The sequence below is a fragment of the Prinia subflava genome, chromosome 5 (genome assembly GCF_021018805.1).
Source record: "Prinia subflava isolate CZ2003 ecotype Zambia chromosome 5, Cam_Psub_1.2, whole genome shotgun sequence".
NCBI lineage: Eukaryota > Metazoa > Chordata > Aves > Passeriformes > Cisticolidae > Prinia > Prinia subflava.
In genome coordinates this window covers 43378676-43402070 of record NC_086251.1, presented here as the reverse complement: position 1 = coordinate 43402070, position 23395 = coordinate 43378676, and the positions used below count along the sequence as shown (strand labels likewise).

The 23395-nt window shown below is 38.0% G+C and overlaps 1 protein-coding gene across 1 annotated transcript in view; it reads right to left on the bottom strand.

Annotated features, from left to right (window-relative positions):
- The window catches only part of TSHR (thyroid stimulating hormone receptor), a 48497-nt gene that overhangs the window by 12346 nt on the left and 12756 nt on the right, over positions 1-23395 (bottom strand). The window contains exons 3-8 of the mRNA XM_063399107.1: positions 22098-22172; positions 12312-12386; positions 11065-11139; positions 8294-8371; positions 7228-7296; positions 643-720 (exon numbers count right to left, since the gene is read on the bottom strand). Of these exons, the coding sequence (XP_063255177.1) occupies positions 643-720; positions 7228-7296; positions 8294-8371; positions 11065-11139; positions 12312-12386; positions 22098-22172 (450 nt within the window). The remainder of the gene's footprint in view (positions 1-642; positions 721-7227; positions 7297-8293; positions 8372-11064; positions 11140-12311; positions 12387-22097; positions 22173-23395) is intronic.

Genomic DNA, 23395 nt, shown 5'->3' with positions numbered 1-23395 from the left:
AGCAGAAAGTAAAACTTGTTCTTACATCGACTGAGCACTGCCATCATCATCCGGTTTTGCAGTGGAGGAAGAAATTTCCCTTTCAGTATTTCAGTTCTCCTTGTGATCAGGCATAGGTTCTACATTACAAACTAGACAGTTTGAGTCAGAGAATGGGATTCTTCTGGAAGTTCTTGAAGTTTTATTTTCATTCTGTATTATGATTCCTAATTTTAGTGAAAAGTTCTTTAGAGGATTATTAAATCAGACCGGAGGTCAAATAACATGAGAAAAAAGAAGACCATCAGAAGTAACTATTTTTCTGTCTAAAATTATTTTTCCGTCTAAAATTATTTTTCCTCTCTTTCAATTTCCTTTACATGTGTCATACAAGAGTCCTTCTTTTGTATTACAATTGTACAGCCATAAGACAGGTTGTAGTACAGAATCTTCCATAAGAATAATTGGTAAGAACAGTATATGTAATGTAGTATGCGTGCATTTCATCAGTTAGTTCCCTAAAGTACAGGTTTTGTTGCTGATATTATTTTTGTAAACAAGCGATTCCTGTCCCTGCTGCTCTGATGCTAATGGTTGTAAAGAATTGTAAACTAAACCAGTATTATTTTTAAAGCATTTTCTACTTCATTTTCACCTACTTACAGTAGAGTTGGTCCACTGTGCACTCCCAGAAATGCATCATCATTGATAACTTTAAGGTATTTGTTCTTGTGCAGGTAGCTGCAGAAACAAACAAAGTACAGTGATTTGGAAGTAGTTATCCATAGGTTACCGAAGATCTCAAGTTTACTTGCCTGCACAGATGTACAAAAGCAGTATGTATAAAGGCCATTCCTTCCCAAACACATATTGAAGCACAGTCACTTCATTTTCTGTGTACCCAAGAAACAAAATACAGGTTTTCCATTTTGAAAAGCAATTAAATTCCTCAACAAATACTTTATTTTGATATTTTTTTATTATCTTTGTTCCAAATGTTTTCTCTCACTGTCATGCAGATAAGGGCATATGCATACACACTGTATCTTGAAGTACATATGTGTGAGGATGAGGTGAAATAGTTTTGTTTTCTTTCATCAGAACAGGGTGTGGGGAAGTACATGATGGAACACATAATGAATAAACAGGAAAACAAGTTCCTCCATGTTGTGAGTTCAGTAAAATTTCTAAATGCTTTAGAATATCCATAGTCAAGTGGATGTTTCCACATACAGGCCAAAAGTTAATATTGAAGTTTTGTTATTAGAAGAGCAAGAAAAGAGTGGGATGTTTGGTACCCCATTATAAATATTTACAAGCTAGCTTGTGCTGTAGCTAGTAAGATAAAAAGTGCAATAAGGAGGTGGTCACAACAGATGTCAGAGGGTGTCTGTGAAGTTCACAGAACATTTTGAGTTGGAAGCGACCCACAAGGATCACCAAAATCCAACGTCTGGCCCTGCAAAGAACAGCTCCAAGAGCCATGCCATGTGCCTGGGAGTGTTGTCTAAACACTTCCCCACTCTGTGACTCTGATGCTGTGACCACTTCCCTGGGGAGCCTGTTCCAGAGCCTGTTCCACCCTCTGTGTGAGAAGAACCTTTTTCTAACCTAATATCCAGTCTAAACCTCTATGACACAGCTTCAGGTCCCGTCACTGGCCACCACAGAGAAGAAATCAGTATCTTTCTCTTGTCTTTCCCTCAGGAGAAAGCTGTAAATGCAATGAGGTCTCCTCTCAGTCTCCTCCAGGCTGAACAGACCCAGTGATCTCAGCTGCTCCTCATACATCCCCTCTAGGCCCTTCACCATCCAGCCCTCCTTTGGACACTCTCTAGTAAGTTTAATACCTTTCTTATGTTGTGACCAAATCTGCTCACAGTGAGGCAACACCAGTGCAGAGCAGAGCAAGATAAACCCTTCCAGTGCCCAAAAAATTAGGTAAAGATTCTAATCCTGCCCTGTTTGAAGTCATTGGCAATTTTTTCATAACACTCACTGGATGTAAGCTTATATTGATCACCATAGTGAGAAATTAGAAGTAAATACACTTCATCTGGGTTACACAACAGAAAGTCAGAAAGGGAGCCAAGTAATGCTTCTGGCATGTTATTCATTGGAAATTACTCATGCCTTAAGCCTCGTTTCTTACAGAGGAAAATAGTTTACATCACCTTCTCAGCTGTTGTTTGAAATAAGCTTTCATTCTTTATAAATACATGGCATTCAAGCATCACCGGTGTTTGTGTTTTCTGAGAACTGACTTTCATATTCTGTAAATGGCACACTATAGTTGGGAACATTTCCTTTAGTATGCAAATTTCATTATGATTTTGTCTGCAAAATGAATACAAAAATTAAAATCAGAGCAGCAGTTAAGAATTAATCCAAGATTTCAACATCTGGGTTGTAGTGCTGAAGGACACAAAAACCTCCTTAACCTAATAAAATCTTTCTGTTTTGGTAACTAGACCCTATTATACAACCAGTTAATTGCTTGTCCAATTCTGAAATACTTTCTCCTGATGTTTGAGTACCATAGTGACTAATAAACCTGAAATAAAATAGCTGATATGCCTGATAAAAATCTCAAAAGTTACAGACAGAAACAGCTAGAGACTTTGAGAAGTACAGAACTATGTGTTACTAAGGAGGTGCTGTGTTAGCTGCCAGTTTTCACATCACTGAGCCAGGCCCATCAGAATGCACAATTTCCTGATGGTAATTGGTTTCAGTTGTTTAAGCCCTTTTATTTTGATAGGTACTGCTTTTAAATTGAAATAATAAGGCTTTGGTAAATACTAACTTGACAAAGAAAGGTTATGTGAAGTCAGTTCCTTCTGAAAGCGCCATTGATCCTGTTATTACTGATAGCTAACTGATACAGAATGTCATTTAGATTCCCTGCAGAAGAGAAAACCACAACAGTGGTATCAACATGTCTAAACAAATCTTAGAAGTTTTAGAAATCACATAGTTGATATGTAATATCTAGCCTCAGTGTGGACACTGGAATAATCATAATTTTGGAGAGCTGGTGGATGGCATCACATGAATACCACAGTACAAACTGCAGGTATAGTAGTGTAAGTAGTAGTGTAGTAGTAAGCGCAGAATCTGGAGTAGGAGATGCTTGTAGTGGTTTGGTTTTTAATTGTAATAGTTTTTCCCTCTCGCCCCTCCTGGTCACAATGAACTTTTCCCCAGCTGTCACTGCCCCCTAAGTTGCCAATGTCTTTAACCCTTCCCCTGTTTTCCCGAGCCTTCCCTGCCAATCCACAGTTGTGCCTCCTGCCCTTCCTGTCAATCTTTGTTCTGCCATTCCCGTGTTCTGGAAAGGTCTGTTCAATTCGAGCTGTCATTGGTCTACCTGAGTTGTAACCTCCCCTTGTTGTTCATTAGTGGTGCCATGTGTGTCATGCACTTCTGTAAGTCCTCCCCTGTTCCTTCCTATTGGTCAAAGCTTTGTCCCCCACCTAAGATCCTCCCCTAGATTTAAACCCTGGAATCTCACGTGTGACCGTTCTTGAGGCTTGAACCCTTTCGGGAACTTTGAGTTTCCTTGGAAACTCAAGTCCTTGGATGCCCTCTCATTCTTTACCCTCCGCCTCGAGGTAAGCCACTGGGCGCTGCGGGGCTCCGGCTGCCCCGGGGCTCTGCCCTGGTGCTGAGCTCTGGGGCAGTTCCCCTGCTGCGCATGGGGCCGGCAGTCTGGGCTAGCCAGGGCTGCGGTGACCCTCCCACAGGCACTGCGGCAGATGCTGATGGTGCTGCAGTGCTGTAAGGAAATGAAGGCCCTTTTCCACATTTTTCAATCCAGTCAGAGCAGTAAACCACCAGTACTTATGTCTAACAGTCTCTACAGACTCAGGGTCCAGGGTAAGTGGGAAGAACATTGCGTTAAGCCTCAACAGCACCCGAAAACACCGTGACTGCAGGATGCTGAGCAGGACCTTCTGAGGGCACGAAACACTAACAGGACATTTCAAGTGCTATGTTAAACATATGTATCCATCTGGATTATGAAATGAACAGGCAAAAATGATGGATTGGTAAGTGGGCAGTAGTAAGGATTCATCATAAGCTGTTTCCACGCAATTGTTTATCTTAAATCTGAGCTATGCCAAGCATTATAAGTGAACCCTGAAAGTGTATATTAAAGTATCTATATTCTTTCGGAGTTTATTTTTGTTATTAAATTTTGAGATTGCACACTTTCCACTTCAGTAATTTACTGAATAAATAGTTCTGTGAAAGCTCATCACAAATATATTTTGCTATCCACTGAAAATATTTTTTTAAAACTCTTCTTTCTTCACCAATTACCTTACAGAAATAAACATTGATGCAGCAGCACTACTTTGCAGGAGTAATGCAGTTTATGGACTTTAATGATGGGTTAGGATGAGGGATTCAAGTGTCAGATGACTGCTTTTCAGTAAAAGTGTCATTCAGCCCTTCAGTCCTGGTTCCTTACTTCCCTGTCCTTATAAAACGTACACAGCAATACTGTGGTTTGCTGTTAAACACCAACCCTTGTTGGGTGACAAGATCAACTAGGTAGTGCTAGTATTCAGTATGATAATGGAAACCCTTTATTCATTTGTTTTTTCACCTATACCTGCATTAATTTTTTTGGCTCCCTTTAATTACATAGGCATTTCAATACTGCAAGAGTGGTAGGAAAGGCATAATGCATAGTAGAAGATAGTCTCCAAGATGCCCAAAATGTCTTCTGACTTATGGATAGAATGTGAAGCCTTTGAATGATTTGCCAAAAATTTATCATAGTTTTTGATTATTTTGCTTTGTTACTTTTTCTTGTCCTTGAGAAAATAATTCAAAACACATTGAAATTTCCCTCACCCCTTTTCTATTACTTTATTTTTGCTCCTATTTTTGTTAAATTCAAATGCTCTTGGATCAGACCCAGAGAAAAACAGGTACTTCCTTCACTATACAGTCATGGGTAAACAGGAGTTCAAATTAGAAATGTCAGAATAGAGAAAATGAAATATTTGCCTCTTACATTAACTTAATGCTGCTGCTAGAAACAACAAATCTCCAAGCTTGCACTTAGCAAAATTATACTTTATCCTGTCATGGTAACCAAACTACTTCAGAAAATTAGTTTAGAAATTTCAGTGTAGTTTATAAAACAGATAAAGGCTTTAGCACTCATGTTCAACTCTCTAGTTTGCCTTGTACATTTAGAGTAGTGCTGTGCTCCAAGTAGATGTCACATGATTTAATTAGGGGAAAAGTGTTTGTTGTAATAAACCATTGTTACTGCTGATAGATAAACCCATGAAGGTAAGTATAGTTTTAGTTATTCTATGGGTTGTTTGTTGGGTTTTTTTCCCTTTTAAATTTGATTGACTAGTTCATCATAGCCAGTCTCACTTAGGATCATAAATCATGCAACATGTCAGGTTGGAAGGGACCCATAAGCATCATGGGGTCCACCTCCCTAGTCCTTGCAGGACGATAAAAAACAGAATTGTGACTATGGCCATCATCCAGATGCAATTTGAACTCTTGACAGTCCTGATGCTGTGACCAGCTGGCCATGCTGTGCCTGATGCACCCCAGGACAGGGCTGGCCCCCCTGGCTGCCAGGGCACTGCTGACGTATACTCAACTTGCCATCAGTCAGATCCCCCCCAGATCTACTTCTGTGGAGCTGCTCTCCAGCCTTCCACTTTGTATATATAACCAGGACTACACCATGCCAGAGGGAGAATCCAGCAACTGTTCTTGTTAAATTTAATAAAGGTGGTGATTGCTCAGCTCTCAAGTCTGTCCAGATCTCTCTGTAAAGCCCTTTACTCTTGGCCTTAAAAAGAATACTAATTAGGATTTTTTTTCTAAAAATAAGCAAACAGTATCTACAGAGGCTAGTATGTGCTGTTTGCTTCTTCCTAGTTTAATAAAGCAGACGTTTAGGACTCCAGATCTTCTAAAGCTACATTTTCATTTGATTCTTTAATAATACTGAGAATTCCAAAGAGGACAGGAGCAATAGCAGCTGCATACTATGAGAGGAGCATATAGAAAAATTGCTACAAAATAGTGTCCAACCGGTGTTCTGTCAAAATGGAAGAAATGGAAGAGCTGACACAGTTCATATATTGGCCAAGTCTTGGAAAGTTTCTGAGTATTGTTGCCTGCAGTTTGGAGGGATTCAGTCAAGACATTGGCTTTATTTTGCCAATTTTACATCTTGTGATTTCTGTGGGCACTAGTACAAACACTATGTCATCATGGAAAACATCCTTTTTCATGTGAAAGTTTGAAGTAACTAAACTAGTGTGAATAAAATCAGATCTATTCCAGATCTTTGGTTTAACTCAAACCTTTCAGACTTTAAGAAGTCTAGCTAGCTGTGAAGCTGAACTAGGCAGTTTGGAAAGATTAGGATCATGTGAAGGATGTTCTTACGGAATTCTTACAGAATTAAAGGCTAATTTAAAATAAAGTGAAAAATAAACGGAAAAAAAATCATATCTATCCTCATGTGTCTCTGGTTAATTTGAGAGCCCACAGTGAAGAAATCTCTTTGCTCATGAAAGTGACAGACTCTTCAGTGAAGCTTAGGACAACAGTAAGCTCTGCCAAAGTGAATGGAGTCTCTAGGATGGAGATTTATTCTCTCTTAATGATTGAGGCAGATGATTTTGGGTGTGGTGTAAAAAGGATACTCACTCACCAAATATTACTTTTTCAGAAAATATAATAAGAAGTTGCAGGGAAATATGAAATGATTGATTCATGCTTTTGAGATGTGCATCTCATTTCTAGTGCAAGTGGCTGGTTCCTCTGAATTGTGCTCCTAGCACCTTACACCACTCTCTTTTTTTGCAGGTAAGAGATACCTGCGAAAGAGCTGCTACTATTATCAGTGCTACACTTACTAAATCAAACAGTCTTGTAAAAAAAAAAGCATAATTATCTTCCAAATGGTGTTAGAAAAGTTACTGATCAAACAAAGTTTTATTGTAGCTTCAAACCAGAACAAAACTCTCAATGGAGTTACTTGCTATGATTTTCTTTCTGAGCTATAAATATACATATTGAATGAAAGCACACTGCAAAAGATATTAAGCAATGTATTGTTATTGCTGGCTGAAACTAACATCCTCTCTTTGCTCCCTTGAAGTTATTAAAATAAAAGACATTTCAGAGCCTAAAATAAGCAGAGAAAGTTGGGTTTTTTCTTCTGAAAGAAGAGAATTACCTGCTACTTACATAGCATCCAGATTTGTCCCATTAAAAGCATGGCCTTGAATACTGGTAAAACCATTATTGTAGAGTTTACTGCAAGCAAAAAAGAAATTACATCAGTGTATTTTGGGCTGCTTCAATATATGAATACCTAACATCTTATGCGTCATTTTTATTTGCAACAGCACATTTATGGATAGGTTAATTTTAATCTCTTGAAGAAGCAGAAGTTACTGTGCAAGGTCAAACAAATGCCCAGAAGTGTTCTTGAGTGCACCTGAATCAAGGATACCATGTGGCAGGTTGTTCTATCTTCTACCTCTTTTTACAGCAATGATAGACTAAACCACTTTGCTATAATTTTCCTAGACTTAAATAAAAGCAAGGAAACAAAATCCTGCTAGGACTGATTAAGGAAGGCTAAAAGAACTAACAACTAGCAAAAAAGGTCTGCTTTTACTATCAGGTGTACCTTAAATTTTTAGAATTCATTCTTTTAGTCCCTTAGAGCAAAAGAATTTTGGTTTAGAATTTCTTTAGGATTCATCTGTTTACATTCTAATGCTCTTCCTCCCAGGTCAGGTCATTACAGTTCAGGTCAACTCATTACAGTCATTTCACTCCAATCACTTGTGGCTCAGATTCACTGACTTGCATAATTGAACTTCATGTAACAATTTTCTTTCAAATATGACTCTTTTGATGTTTTGATGTCATCCATTAGTTTCCAAGGTATGTACCACTCAGGTTGCAGAAGTGTTAGACACAGTTATAACCCTGCTGTAGGGGGAAGAACTTTGCAGACTTTCTCCTTTGAATTTTTTTCAAATACAACCATTCACTGGCACTAGGGTCATAGAAAAACAAAACCACATTAGTCAAGCCAGTGTAAAGAAAAGAGCAGGACTGATTCAAATAGCTGTCAAAGTACAGAATTTATGCAAACTAGAATATAGATACTGTCTGTCTGTGGTGTTTCTCTGTTGCAAACTACTAGCGAGTAGAACAGGAATAATTTTATTTTTAAACATTTTGCCATAGGCATTAACAGAGAGGTAATTGCCTTGTGACTTAAACTGGAAGAACTTACAGGGTTAGAGATTCATTACAAAGCCCATGGAAAGCATTTGCAGGCACTGAAGTCATATAAGGATTATCTGCAATTTCACTGAAAAAGGAGACAAAATATCACAATCAAAATCTGCCCAACACAGGATCTGGAGAACAGCTTTGTTATTAATTGTTCTCTGCCTTGATAATAAATAAATGTTTAAAACGTAATTATTTAAATAAATTCATTTTAATGTATACTAATATTAATATGTTATAAAATAAATAATATTGCCATATATATTATATGATAAATTTATTTATTCAAATAAATAAGTTTAAAAGAATAACCTGTTTAGTTATATCTAAGGCCAGAAGATGGATGTAGAATGAAGAATTGAGCATATTCCAGCATCCAGGAAGACAGCTCATGAGGTAAATGGGATTGGTAGTTCTGGTGAGGTGTGCCAGTCTGTGTGATAATAGTGGCTAATGGCACAGACAGCTCCTTGGTCTCATAAGCCACAGAATTAGCAGAGCAAGCATTAGCTGCAGTGTCAATTGAACAACCCAGGTGGCTTTAGAGCTGAAATCCTGCTCTCTAAATTCAGATATCAGATAATACATTATTCACGACAGGCATTTTACTTTACAGAACTGCATCTAGCACATCTCTTTCACTACTACGTGAAATAACTTACTGATTCTTTTCACCTCTTGTCCAAAGGATTGTTTCACTACTCATTTCTTAAATAGTTTTTTTTTACTCCTACTCTGCAGTCTTAATAAGTACTGTGTATCTTCAGACCAAAATTCTGTTGTACCAAAAGGGAGAAAGAAAAACTAAAGAGATTTACTAAACTAGAGAGAGAGAGGAAAAAGCTGGTAGACACAAAGGGCAGAGCAAAGTCTTTGACTGCCCTTTTTCTGATTTTTTCTGAATAATATTATAGTCTGGAAATGAAAATATTGTGCAAAGTTTTCCTTTTCTTCAGCTTGTGGATTAGGTACAGCCTAATAAGGCGCATGCATAAAGTCCATGGGCTGAGAAGTCCTAACAATTACCTGTGTGCCAGAAATAACCTCATTCCTTTTCTGTGCTCCATTGTGCATATATATGTGCTAACACTGAACAGTACTACAGCCATTTTCATTCCAAGTAATTTTCACTGATAGGTGGTTTCCACCACAAGTTATTTGGATTTGACATTTTGCAGATTGGTTCATTTTTTTCTAAATAAATGTTTACTTGTACGTTGCTTGACCTCAAAAGCAAATAGTAATATAATGAATGGGTTTCTCCCAGCTATACCTTATTCATTATTTAGAAACCTATTATTTTTCAAAAGCATTTTTTTCTTCATGGAAGAAACAAAAAGTCTTTCATTGAATAGCAATATTTAGAAATACATATCATAGAACTATCTTCCTTGAAAGTACAGGTCTATTCTTTAAAAACTCTGAATATAAGACCTATATTTATCTTTTGATAGTTATCACTATTCAAAAATATCAAGGCAGAAATAAAACAGTATTTGGCTTTCTGCCACTTAGAAAGGCACTGAGTTGGTAGGAAGCAAGAACACAGATGGTTGTGTAAACTGCTTCCTTTCATCTAGCCTGTTCAATTCTGGGTTCTCCCTACTATGTAGAAGTTGATCTAGCAGAGTTTTCAATCTAAGCTGAAGCCCTTCTGGTCTTTGAGAAACTCTTAAGATGTAGTTACATCTCAGAGCTGACTACTCGGGTTTCAGTCTTGCAGGCCTACAGCCAAGGTGAATGTGTGTTAAAACAAAGCTTATCTCTCAGATGATCCTTGGAAGGGAAGAACTTGTTGCTTCCTACAGGTTTACACTTTTTGGCAAAAAAGGCAGCATTTCTCTTTTGCCCTGAGGTTCATCTTGCTAGTGGCACACCATGACTGCAGTGGGAACTGACCCTTCTTGACCAAAAATACCACTTAGCAGCCCTGAAACAAGGCCTGTAGTAGATCATCAGTCACATCTTTCCAAATCACCTTCTAACATAACACTTCTCATTTTTAATTGCCTTTTGCCTAGCCCATCCAGCATTCAAGCCTCTTCCAGCTGAAAACTGCTACAATATAAGATTTCTAACTCCTCTCTGGGAGGAGAAGTGACCAAGATACTTTTACCTTCTGTCAGCCTGCAAATCTTCTTCTGAGCTACTCTTCCTCCTCAGTTTGATTACAACCCAAAATTCTAACAGATTAACAGGTGGGTGTTGTCTGTGCTTTTCAAATACCAAGAAACTCCTGCTTATTTTCAAGTTCAAAGCAGAACTCTTTGTTTCTGAAATACATTTAAGGATAATAGTGGGAGACCTCCTTGTCCCCACTTGCATTCCCATTCTCTTTCTTCAAGAAATTGTTCTGCAGTTTCCTTCACCATACCAGCAAAAATTTGCTAGAAGAATTTTGATAGAAGGACTTGATGTTAGCAGGATGTACAACAGCTCAGGTCCCGTGTGTCACACTATTCTGACTTCTGTTAATTCAGGTATTGCACAGCCATTGCAAAAACTAAGAACAAAATGAAAGCATAGGGCCTGTAGAAGTTGTTTATCATGAATGTGCTGTATGTCCGTGTCTCTAATTGAGGTCAAATGTGTAGTGCTAGGTGACCTGGCATTTTCCAGATCTGGTGCTAATGATCATGGAAATACTGCTTGAGGAAATCTGCTTTGTCAGATTTAAATGATATTATTCTCAAAATCAGAAACCTTCATTAAGCATGTTCCTGTGGTCTGAGGATAGCAATATTCTAATCAGCTGTAAAGACAGATACTTACAGCAAAAAATTCACATCAAATGAATAGATTTTGTTGAGTTCTGGAAATACTTTGAGTCCAGTATTAAAAATACCACTGAAAGAGAGGAGAAACAGAAAAAATCACTGCATCATTAAACAACAAGAAATGTATTTAAAGTTCAACAGGGCAGGATGGTTATTGCATCTTGTCTATTGTCAATCAATTCATTTATAATCAACTGTCCAAAACAGAAGGATGAAAAATATAAAAAATTTGAAATACTAGACTTATGATAAATTATAGAATCTAAAAAATGAGAACACAGACTAATAAGACAGCCAGGAAGATCTGCAGAGGGAAGCATCTTGTGAGGTTGAGAGGAAGAAAATAATTGAAGCTCTGGTTTATTTTAACTTGAGAGATTAAGGCTGTTTCAGTTAGTAGTCTGGGCCCTAGAATCCTCTATCAGAGCTGTTCATATAGCTCTCAAAAGGGAAACTGTCTTAAAATGTGAAATGCTTAAAGCCCTTTCTCTATGAAGTCCTGTAGAGTGAAAATAACTGTAGGCCTCAATTTTTAAAACTACTCTCCTGAAATGGAGTTTTTTACTACTTTCTTTTTTATTGCTTTCACATCTATGGGAAAAACCTGGACAAATCTTTCTTCCTTGCCATTGCCTCCACCGCATACACACAGAGGCCTTTCTTCCAAATATTACTCAAAATCACTGAAGTCTTTTTAGAAAATCATGGGAAATTTTCAGGATTTCTTTCTGCCTTAGAGATCATATGAAATCAGGTCTCCATAGGTGAGCTTTGCACGGTTGGCTGACAGTTATGCTTTAAAACCCTGTGTAAATGTCTAGTAAATACTAAAGATATATACACTAAATATACACTAAATACAACAGATAGATACACTAAAGATGTGTATCTATCTGTTGTGTCCCTTCTTCCCTCTACTTCCTACAAACATAGAGTAAGATAGCAATTATAAAAAAAGAGCTAGCTATGGAAGTTTTCCAAGGAATATTAGTGTATTCTAGATATTTAATGGGTAAAACAAATGGGAAAACTACTGATGAATTTGTGAAAGTTCTCCTTTCTCACAAAAGTAGTAAGGGTTCCAACCCTTACCCTTGCTGGCTTTCTGTCATTAGAATAAAGCAACAGGGAAAAACATGGCAATCAGTTCCAAAATCAAATGCAAACTAACAAAACTGCTATTATGTTAAGAGTCATCTGTGAAATTTAAGTACCAAGTTGTTACAGGTACTGAATACTTACAGGTATTTCAGAAGTGGGAGGTCCTTAAAGGCATCTGGATCTATGTAATCCAAGTTTCTAAGATTTCGAATTTCACTGTAAAAAGGGAGGGACACTGATAATTAATATTTAATAACTTATCACAACAGAAATCAGCAATGTTAAAATGAAATTTCAGGGACCTAATTCCTGCAATAAGCTTTTTGTACTGGCCAGCAGTAGCTCAAGACCAGAGCAATCTTACAATGATGCATTGTCATCTGGATAGGTGCCCTCCTGGGGATTGGCCTTTTGAAGCACGGGGGGAGAAGTACCTAAGATTTTATTATGGATCCTTTAGCTGCATGGTCTTAAAAGCAAAACAAATACCCAATGGTAATGGCTATTAATTTGAATATGGTGAGGGGTTTGTGTCTGCAAAGTTGAGTAAAAAGAAGAAAAGTAAAACTTCAGTATTTGTATATAATAATCCTATCAAATTACCACCATCTATGCACTTTATAATTTTATGTGCAGTTTTTCTGCTTACTTTCTTCATGTGTCTGACAGTACCTTGTATTATTTTTTCCTGTGTCTTTTACAGAACTCATCAAGAGATGGCTCAGTCACTTAAATTAACTTTGTTCTGAGACTTGAAATGGACACACCGTTCACTACATAGCCATGCCCAGTGTAGAGGATAGCATCTCTCTTTGCTGTGTAACAAGGCAAGACATAACATAGATTTCATTCCTTATATCTTCTGTCCACAGTTATGTTTTTAAATACTTCCACCCAAAAGACATCTTGGTCTGCAAATGGCTTTTTAGTCTGCACATGCTGAAAAACCAGCCTGGCACTAATCACAGCTATGGCCATGATGGTGCTTTCTACAGGTGTGTTGGTGGGGCTGCTGCCCCCTCAGCCACCACCATCATTGCCTGGAGTCATCATTTTTCTGAAATGTTTCTCTCTTCCCTTAGTATAATTTCCCTCAGTATTTTTCATTCCTCTATTTTCTAGCAGATTTTCTTTTCTGTCTATAACAACAGTCAGCAGTCTGGCTGCACCAAGCAGACCCTGCCAAAATTCTTGGGATCGAGGTAGATTCAATAGACTACCAATTTTCATGTTTTATTAAAAAAGCCCTCCCCCATCACATGCAGACTTTAATTTCTTGAACTCTTTACTGTTTCCAGAAGGATATGGATGGTTTTGCATGTTTGCTTCTGTTTCTTTACCTTAAATCAGCTCTGGACACTGGTCTCATAACACTGCTGAAAAAACCCTCAGCCTTTTTTAAATAGAAACCATGTAGAAAGAATGGTGCCAGGCTTCCTCCTGATACTAGCAATAGAACAATGGGTCTGAAGAAAACATTTCTAGCTACTTATATAGAGAAATTTGATAAAGATGACAGATTTAGATGGCATGATGATGCGGGTATGAAGGTGATGTTCCAGCCTTAAGTCAGTCAAAGAAGTGCTGCTACTGGACAGAGACCCAATGGGCAGAAACCAGTAGTATTTAATTTGCCATGCCCTAACTCTGCCAAGTAACCTGTATAAGAATCAGAAAACTGGGATTTAAAACTACCTCTGCCTCTGGAATTGTTTTAATAGGATAAAATCAACCCAGACAAGTTGTGTGAAGAAATAGAAGTGGGAAAAGAGACAAAGGTTAGTAGATAAATCATTGTGTAGACACACATACAAAGACTTCAACCTCTCCATATATTGTTGTACTGTCAAAACAATTCTGCTTCACCTTTCAACTCATGAGTTTTCACTCTGTTTACTAAAACACTGCAGGGAAATGAGGATTTACCTTTTACTTGCATGTTAAACTGATGGCTTTAATTGCTACAGTACTGCTACTGTAGTGCTGCATTCAACTATTCTTCACATCTGTTACCTACTTTGAACTGTAGCTGGGTTTCTGTATTTAAAAGAAATCCTCTCAGTGTTAGTTTCTTGCTTCTCTCTGATTATTTTATTAGTTAGGTAGCTATCACATTCCCAACAGTGGAATTTGCATCATAAACACTAACTGACAAAAAACTGACATGTTTTTTCCATCACTGACTGCTTTCAAAATTTTGGACTCATAAGCTTCCTGGCCTGATACTCCTCCATGGACCAAGCCATATTCCAGGGAGAGTGTTCAGTTCAGCCTTTAGCCTGGAAATGGATAATCCATTGGAGTATCAAAGAGTCATCAGGTTTTGGTTTGTTGCCATTCATAGTATTCTGTGTAAATTATTTGGATGAGGGTACTGGAAATAAGAATTCAAAATCAGCAGATAGCACTAAAATTTAAAGAACAAAATAAAGTTATGAGATTGTATGAGGTTTTGATTTATTAAGTATTTGGGCCATAAGAGGACATTGGCTGATTAAAAAACGCAAATGAAAAAGTAATTAATCTGGGAATAAAATATTTTAAACAGCCAGATGATACAGCACAGTAATGAGAGAAAATCTTAAATAACAAGAGGGAATCAACTAAACACTGGGTAAAGGTTTATATCCCTGCTGTTCAGTTTTCTGGGAATGGTAATGTTGGGATTAAAAAAGAAGTATGTTTCAATATATACTGTATTTATATTTGCATTTCATCCTACACTGTATATTACAGAGGTGACTAAAGCCCAAAAGGAAATAAAGGGCCATTGTGGAGGAGACAACCAGGCTTAGAAGTGTCTAGTCAAAATAGATGAGAGAGGTATAAAAATAAAAGGTGATTTGACAACAGTGAGTGTTATACTCGAGAAAAAATGAGGATGGAAATCCATTTTTCCCTACTTCTAGTCCAGTCAAATGTGCATCCTTCATTTGACTAGCCTGAATATGTGGCCTCTCATTTTATCTGGGTTAAAAACAGAAAGATCTTGTGTGCCATAGATAAATGTGGCCTTGACAGACCTTGACAGCTGAAGTGCAAAATGTAGATTTATTCCATCATCTTGCTGGCTGGAGGATTGAAAAAAAGCAAGTGGACACATAGCCTGCTAGGCTCATATTAGCAAGGGCAAAACACACTCAAGCCTGAGTCCTGCCTTATGTATCAAAGCGGGCCTGGAACATGTGCAAATCTTCACCAGGCTGTGTTTTACAATCTCTGCACTTCTTATCTCTTTTCCCCGCTTACAAAGAGGCCCCAAGCCTATAAGAAGAATTCTTTTAAGTCTTCCACAGTTTTCTATTATCTTGTGAGAAAATTTCACTTCTTTAGTAGACAAAAAACAACCAAAAAACCCAAAAATACATTAATTCTCTGACACTGTTTTCTAACATCTCCCCTAGTGCAAGATTGGTCTCTGAATGAAAACAATTCTAATCCAATTTATTTTTCTCTCCTCTTGTCAATCTTCTATTTGCCAACCCTTTCTTCCCCATAGATCTTCAGATTAATTTCTATTCATGAACTGTGCCACTATCCTTGTTTTAAATACTCAAACATCATTATTCTTAGAGTACTGGAAGGAATTCCTCTCTGAAATCACACATTTAAAGGATATCTATTGCTCCCTTGATATTGGGGCCTATGAAGTTAAGCCCATAAGGAGGAAAGATATTTGAATAGTTCCAATCTCATCAACTCACAGGAAAGCTGCATTTCACAATTTCTTTTACAGTAATCAGTCATGAGTAATATACTCAAAGGTGCATAAGTGTTATATAATCCTAATTTTCAAACTTTAATCAAAAGACTGCTATGGTGTAAAGATTAATCCCAAAAGGTCCATAAAGACAGAAGAGCAAATTGATTATCAGTAAATTCATTAAGCAGGGTTTGCACTTCTATCATTTATCTTCTGTGAATTGGTGAGTTAAAAATACTGAAACTTGTGAATTTAAAAAGTTACAATTCTTTGAAAAGCAGCTCTAGGGAAACTATTAGTAGTGTAAGCTGCCTAAAATGCAGATAAAGATGAAGAGTATACTTAAAGTGCCCAGTAAGCTAGTTCCCAGTTATCTGTCTATGAGAGCTGATTTTAAATTACTTTTGAAATCAACTTTGCCACACTCTACAAATAGAACAATCATGGCATACAGCAATGTTACAATTCTGAGTCCTTCTGGGCATTAACTGCTTCTTAAGAGACAAGAAAAATTGAGATGATTATTAGGCATTTTTTGCTGACCATTGATGCAAAAAGGCAAAAGTGCTGTGAAAAAACATTTCACTTGGCAGTCCTAACTAAAATTACTTTGAGATTCTCATTTTTAAAAAAAGGATGCTGCTACTTAGTCACAAGCTAAGAGAGTTATTTGCGGAGTATTTACAAAAGTATTCAAAGTTGCTTTAGAAACTCTTCTCTATTCTTGGAAGTACAGAAACCATTTAAAAACTGGCTTATTTGTGCTTTAAAGATACTTGGTGTTTGAAATTTTAGTTCTGGCATTTGGATTAGGAATCAAAAATGTGCTAGGTTCACAATCAAATCACCAAATCACCTCACTGTCCAAGAACAGCAATTCACTTTCCCTTTTTAATGAAAATACACAAAAAACTTTATCACATCAAGAATGGATGTGCAGAGAAAGTCACTTGATGTTATAAAGATATGTGTCAAGACTTACAAATAACTATGAACTTAGGTTTATTTGCAAAGCTATAACTACTTTCAAATCCAAGGGAATCTAAAAATGAAACTAATAGTAAGAACTTTTCAAATATTAGGCTAATTAATTGAGATATATGTTTGCCAGCTAAATTTCCAGAAAGGTTAATATGCTACTTAAAATTCTGTGTGGATTTGGTAACATTAAAAGAAGCAAAACCACATATTTAAGTGGAATCTAAATTTCATTTACCAGACATGTTTTTCATACCTGCCTTGCAATATTGATACATTCTTGAGTCTGTTTAAGCTCAGAATTCAGAAATTTCAAATCTGGCTTTAGAGTAGCAATATAACCATGTTACGCTGAGATACCTACAAAGACTAAGGATATCCAGGTCAGCAATTGTGAAATGTTTCAAATGAGCTTTTTTTCATTCTCTTGTAATAACCCCCTCTCTATCTTCTGAGACTTACTTTGCCTGTAGCTACCTGAGCTTCTCTCACTTGTACATCTACTTCCATGTTTTATTCTCCCCCTGCAGCCAAACTATCCATGGTATTTCATCTGCATGCACCTGTGCAAGCCTTTGCATCACTGGCACCAGAAAACTGGCTAAGGCTCCCAACAGTGTACTCCCTACCTCCAGACTGCAGATTTTAACAAGACTTTCTTTCACAGCACTTATCCCAGCTCTGAAATTGACTGCAGGTACACAGCATTCTCCCACAGATCTCTTCAGTGTTCCTCTCCAGTTGCTTCTTTCTTCTTCCTGCAGCGCTGTATGCCATGGCCTGGCATCACTGTCCCAGAGAAGTGCAGCCTTGGCCAGAGGCTGGTGGGGCTGCCCTGGCCCTTGGCTCAATCTCACTGCAGAGCTGGAGAGAGGTCCCCCACCAGCTCTCCAAATGACGTCACACATATGAGGGCAAGCCACTTGAACCATCACCTTTGGCCTTGTTCCCGAATGCTTACAGGGCTTTTTATGTGGTTGTATAAGAGGAGAACGCTTTACGAGTTGGGAGAAGAGAGCACAGAGAGACCAGGGCAGGGTGAGCCAAGACACAGAGAAAGGAAGAAAAGAAAGAATGAATTTTTCTGAGGTTCTATTTGCAGCAATGTTTCGCTGAGAAACAGAGACCTACTTACAACATGTTTTTATTTAGTGTAATGTTACCAAGCTTCAGCTCTGCTAGTAAGGCAACTACACAGAGACACTGATTGCTAATCAGACCCTTTTGCAATTACATTTACAAAAAATACTTACTTATGTAATTATTATGAGAGAGTCAGTTGTGAATCCATAAACAGACATACTTTAAAAAGGTAAATACAAAAAGAGGAAATAAGAAACCATTGTAAGACCAATTTAATACAGGTGGGGAGAAAAAACCAGCAAAAGTTTGTTCCTTATTTCCATCTTCATAGAGTGAAAATTTTGTCATTATTTACCAGCAAAATGAGATGTGGCTCATTAAAATACAGCAGGTGATCAATATCCTTAGTATGCAGAAGTTGCTCAGTACTTGAAAGTCATGGATGCATAAAAATACGACCTATGTGTAAAGAGCTGAGGTCTAGAAGGAACAGAACGTCAGGACAGAGGCACATGAACCAAATAAGGACTGAGAAAGTTGGCTGCCGAAGATCAAGGCTGAAGTGCACTAACAAGCTTGGCAGACATCATGATGAACACAGGATGCCTATTCACATTACACTTGGCTTAAAGCAAAGCATTAGTTCCTCTCTTCCATAAACACTGAATTTTCTCTTAAGAAGTTCTTATGTCTAAAAACAAATGTTTTGAGAATGAAACTCTGTATAAGTTTCAGTTAGGGCAAAAAGATTATTTACATAAAAAGCTGCACTTAAGGAAAGTTCAAAGGAAAAAAAAGCTGTAAAAATAAAACTCTGTGAAATGACTTTTCCAAACTGTGAGAGTAATCTCAACCTCCTTTAAAATACCTTGTGATAATCTTAACCTAGTATTATTTTAGCAATAATACTTTAAAAATACTATGCAAATGGAGAACATTAAATTAATGCATAGCACAAGATAAAAATTTATCCCTGTATAATCCTGTTGTTTGGAAAGTAAATCAACCTCAACAGTGATAGGTTTTAACAAATGAAAAGTTATGGAAACAATTCGTAAAAATGATCAAATATATAAATTGTTTTCAATCACAGCTTATGTGGAACTGACTTGCCAGATGCCTGTCTAGTTCCTGATTAAATAATAAATTGTAGGAGAAGGGAATACAGGTGACCTCACCCCTTACAAGTAACAGGTAAGTTAATTAACTAATACAGCCTCACCCCTGATGAGTAACAGCTATATCCAGTAAGGATGAGTGAGATAAAAGAGGGCTAAAAAGCTGGTAAGGGGAGGATTATCATGGGGGAGGAGCCAGGAGGAACATAAAGAAGAGAATGATAAAGCAGGCTCCCGGGGAGAGAGAATCTTTGCTGTGAGGTCCTTCTGAGTTTGCAGTCAGAGCTTGTTGTTGGAACCTGTAGTAACAGTCTGGCTGGGTAAAAGCCTGCAGTCAGAGTCTGGAAACTGATACTGCAGTCAGAGTTTAGCAGGAAATAGCCAGCAGTCAGAGGCTGTGAGGGAAACCTACAGCAGGAGCTTCAGTTCTGGCTGCAGTAGCCAGAATTGAACTTGAACAGTTGAGGTGAAGGTGACTAAACTGTGAAGAGAAATAAACCAGGACCCTTTTTATGCTGTGTTTAACAAGAAGTCTATGCCTCAGCTCATTTTTACCCTCTAATAAGAGGGCTGCTGCAACAATAAATGTACCTTACTTCTGAACACATTTTATAAACCTGGTAAGCACTTTTGAGTGGTAGAGGTGTCCCTTCTTTGTGGGCTATCTGCAGAGGCTTGGGATTTTCCTATAACTTCTGTGAGCAGAGTTCTGATGCCTTGTCCTGGGTAGTATTTTTGGCTCTTGCACAGAAAAAAAATAATTGTATCTTGTATGTCTGTGTATAGCTTCTCTTTTGGCAGTGCTTTGTGAGAAATACAAGGGGTCCCACGTTACCACACCCTTGTACAGCAGAGCAGGAAACCTTCCCTCCATGCCTTCCCCGCAGCCTGTGGCAGAGGAGACATGGCAGTAGGTGCCTGTGAATGCTGCTGACTCCTGCACAGACCTGCAGCTTCTCATGGACAACACATCCAGGCCTAGGGGCTGGAGTGGGTGTGATAATGTGGTGATTTTGGAGCTTTCTGGAGTATTGTATCTTTAATTTTTAATAAGGTGAGCCACAGAAGTAACATATGATGAATTTGTAGTGCCTACTGGCATATGCTTTATTCATTGCTGATAAAATGTGCTGCTAGTAAATGTTTCATTAAATGTTCGTTTGTGTTAAACAAGAGATTTTAAAGACACAACAACTATGAAAGAGGAAGAGAGAACAGGGACACGACAGGCTTGGAGAAAACATCTACAGAATAGGGAATGATATAACCAAAGGTAAGTACTGATACTACACCAAAGCCTTGCTGTGAAATTCAGGAATACTACTGGAGTATGTTGTTGGCCTGAAGTAGATCTTGGGATCCTGCACTCTGCTTCTGGGTATGCCAGTCAGGCTCATGCTCTCTTAGAGGAGTCAAACTTGCACTTTGCAGCATTGGTTTCTTTCTTTGTTGTCATTAACAGTAATTATATTTTTCACCTGCAACTTTGTTAGTCTTTCTGATTCACACTGTGTGAAGTAAAAGGAAAAAAATCCTAGAAGATACAGCAGTGTTAAATCATCATCTAATTAAATCTTTTTCTCTGAATGAAGATTAAGTAGACCTATACAATTTCTGATCATATAGCCTTAAAGGCCTGCAGTAGTAGAGACAATGTCTCCAGGAAAACAATTCTAGTGTTTATTTATACCAGCCACAGGAATACATTTCCTAAAGGCTGACATGAGTCTCGTCTCATCTACTTTAACATTATTATTACTTTTTCAAACATTAGCGTGAGAACAGTAGCTTTCACCTCTTACAACAACCTTAAAAAATCAATCTGCCTCTGGCATGTTTTTATTCTGGACGCAAAAGACTCTTCTCTCTGACAAGGTTTTCTGGATCCAGAGTGACCAACTGTGCTCTCCATGGAACCTTTGCAAACAAAAATCTCAAATATGCCGAACTGTAATTCAGCTGAACTTTATGACAGTGGCACACTTTCCAATTCCTCCTTTGGATCAATAATGGAAATATGGAAGAGTACCAGATACAGGACGCATCCTATGGTGCTCTCTATTCAATACATTACATTCTAATTTTGACAGGGTCCTGACAGATGACAAGAATTCTCTGGAGGCATCCTACCAGTTCTGTAACTGCATTTAGAGTGTTACTTGGTGTGGACTGGTCAGAACATGAGAACAAAAAGGTATAAAAATGTCACAGTGGACACGGGAAGAACTACACGAGGACACGCTGGTGAGCGAAGCAGGAAAAGAGAAAGAGTTTATTTACAAAACCCAGTTTTATACATTTCCCATGGTGCCCGTGGATTGGAGGATGGAATTCCACCTCTCAATCCACGTTGGTCGAGCTAACTGTCAATCACATTTCTCCTCCTACCTAGAAATATGTAAACAATAAAAGACAGTTAGCAAAACATGGCCAGTGTTTATAGTAGAAAGCGTGATAAGGTGAAACTTCTGACTCCAATATGAAGAACATATCAGAAGGCTTAAAAAAGTCTTCAAAACCAGGGTGACATCAAAACACTTCTCAGAAACCTTTTTCCATATTATTCTTGTTCCATTTAATAACCACATAAACACTCTTCATTTTACTAGTGCACTTTTAGAATGATTACTTATTCTTCATGTCTGCAGCTAGTGCCATTTTGCTGTGTGCTTTGGTCCTTCTGATGGATGTATTACTGTTTTATACTTACCTGCAGTAAATTGACAGAAATAATTTGTAGCTGCCATTTTTTTTCAACTTGACATCAGTGTCATGATGCAGTCCCACTAGTTTCTCACTACATTTACCTACATTTCTATGGGAAGATACAGAAGAGCAAGGGAACCAAAAAGATGTATGGAAAACAAGCACAATAAAATAAGCTCAAAAAAACCTGACTCACTCCACATTATGGAGAAAGGAAATCAGAAAACGCATATTTAGCTACATAGGAGACAGGAATGACAAACATAATCATGTATGTTTTTTCCACACATTCCAAACTTGTCTCATCACTGTGTTAATTTATTTAATTACAGTACTTACATTTGAGTGACTTTGCTTAAACTGTTGAAGGAATGGGCTTCCAGACTCTGAAGGGTTTCATCTATAGAGATGTAACTAAACACCAGCAAACAGAAAAATAAACAGGTCTCAGACAGTGGAAAGCCACAGCTAGTGCCCATCGTGCCACTTCATTTGTCATCTCAGTAATTTTCTCATCCAGATATGATGACACTCAGAATGTGGGAGTGCAGGGTTTAAATCAGATCAACACTTGGCAACAGCCACAAGACCCTCTCCCAGCCCTGACTTTCTTCCTTCTCCCTGTCTCCACCTTTCTTTGCTTCTTTCCAACCTCAGCATCCCCTGTATTGCTGCCTGCCAGCTGCTGTTGTCCTCTGCTGGTGATGGAAAGCAGCTTGGTGACACGTGGGGTGCTTCAGGAGGACAGCCAGGAGCAGGTAGGGCAATGGAAACTGAGCTGAGGCCGTGCTGTATCAGCTGGCCCTGGGGAGCACAGGAGGTGCAGATACCTGTGAGGTGTGGGGAGCTGTGTGAGGGCACTGGCTGTGGGACAGCAGTGTGCACAGGGTGGGAAAGGCACTGTATTGCACAGTGAATTGTGCTTTATATGGGGCTGCTGGCAGAGAGCACTGTGGGGTGCTCCTTTGTGTGGAGAAAACACTTTGAGGAGCTACAATCAGGTTTTTGTGAGGTGCTTGTGAATATGACACCAAAGCATCATCCTAAACCTAGAAAAGATGTTCCTTACCCTTCATCTTAAAAATACTGAATGTTCAGTATGTCCTTAAGTCAGCAGAAAACACCAGGTGAAGCCCTTTTACCAAGATTTAGTGTATTTGGATTATTAACAGTGGAAACCAGAAGTTTCTCTTGCATTTGAATACACTATAAAACTTCTTTTATTCAGTGATGCATTTCTGACAGGAATTAGCTTTGCAGTTAAGCACATAATTAAATGTTTTTTTCTTTCATTGACGTGGAAAAGCAGCACAGGGGGAAAAATCTACTTCTGGCTATCAAGACTACATAGCTATTCATTCATTTAGGAGAAATCGTAGCGCTAACATTTTTGTTTAAACAAGCTTCATAAAGAGGACAACTAAATTTTCAATTTGGTACAGATAAAAAAAATTGTTTATTTGTGGAAATTGTATAGCAGACAACATATAGCAAAATGAACTGCTGCATTTTGAACAGTAAATACAGTATATATGCCTCTGTCAAAACTTAAGAACCTTTTCTAGATGAATTTGCAAAACCAGGAACGATCTGGTAATTTTCATTGCACAGTTTTCATTGCACGGAAATTATGGGCT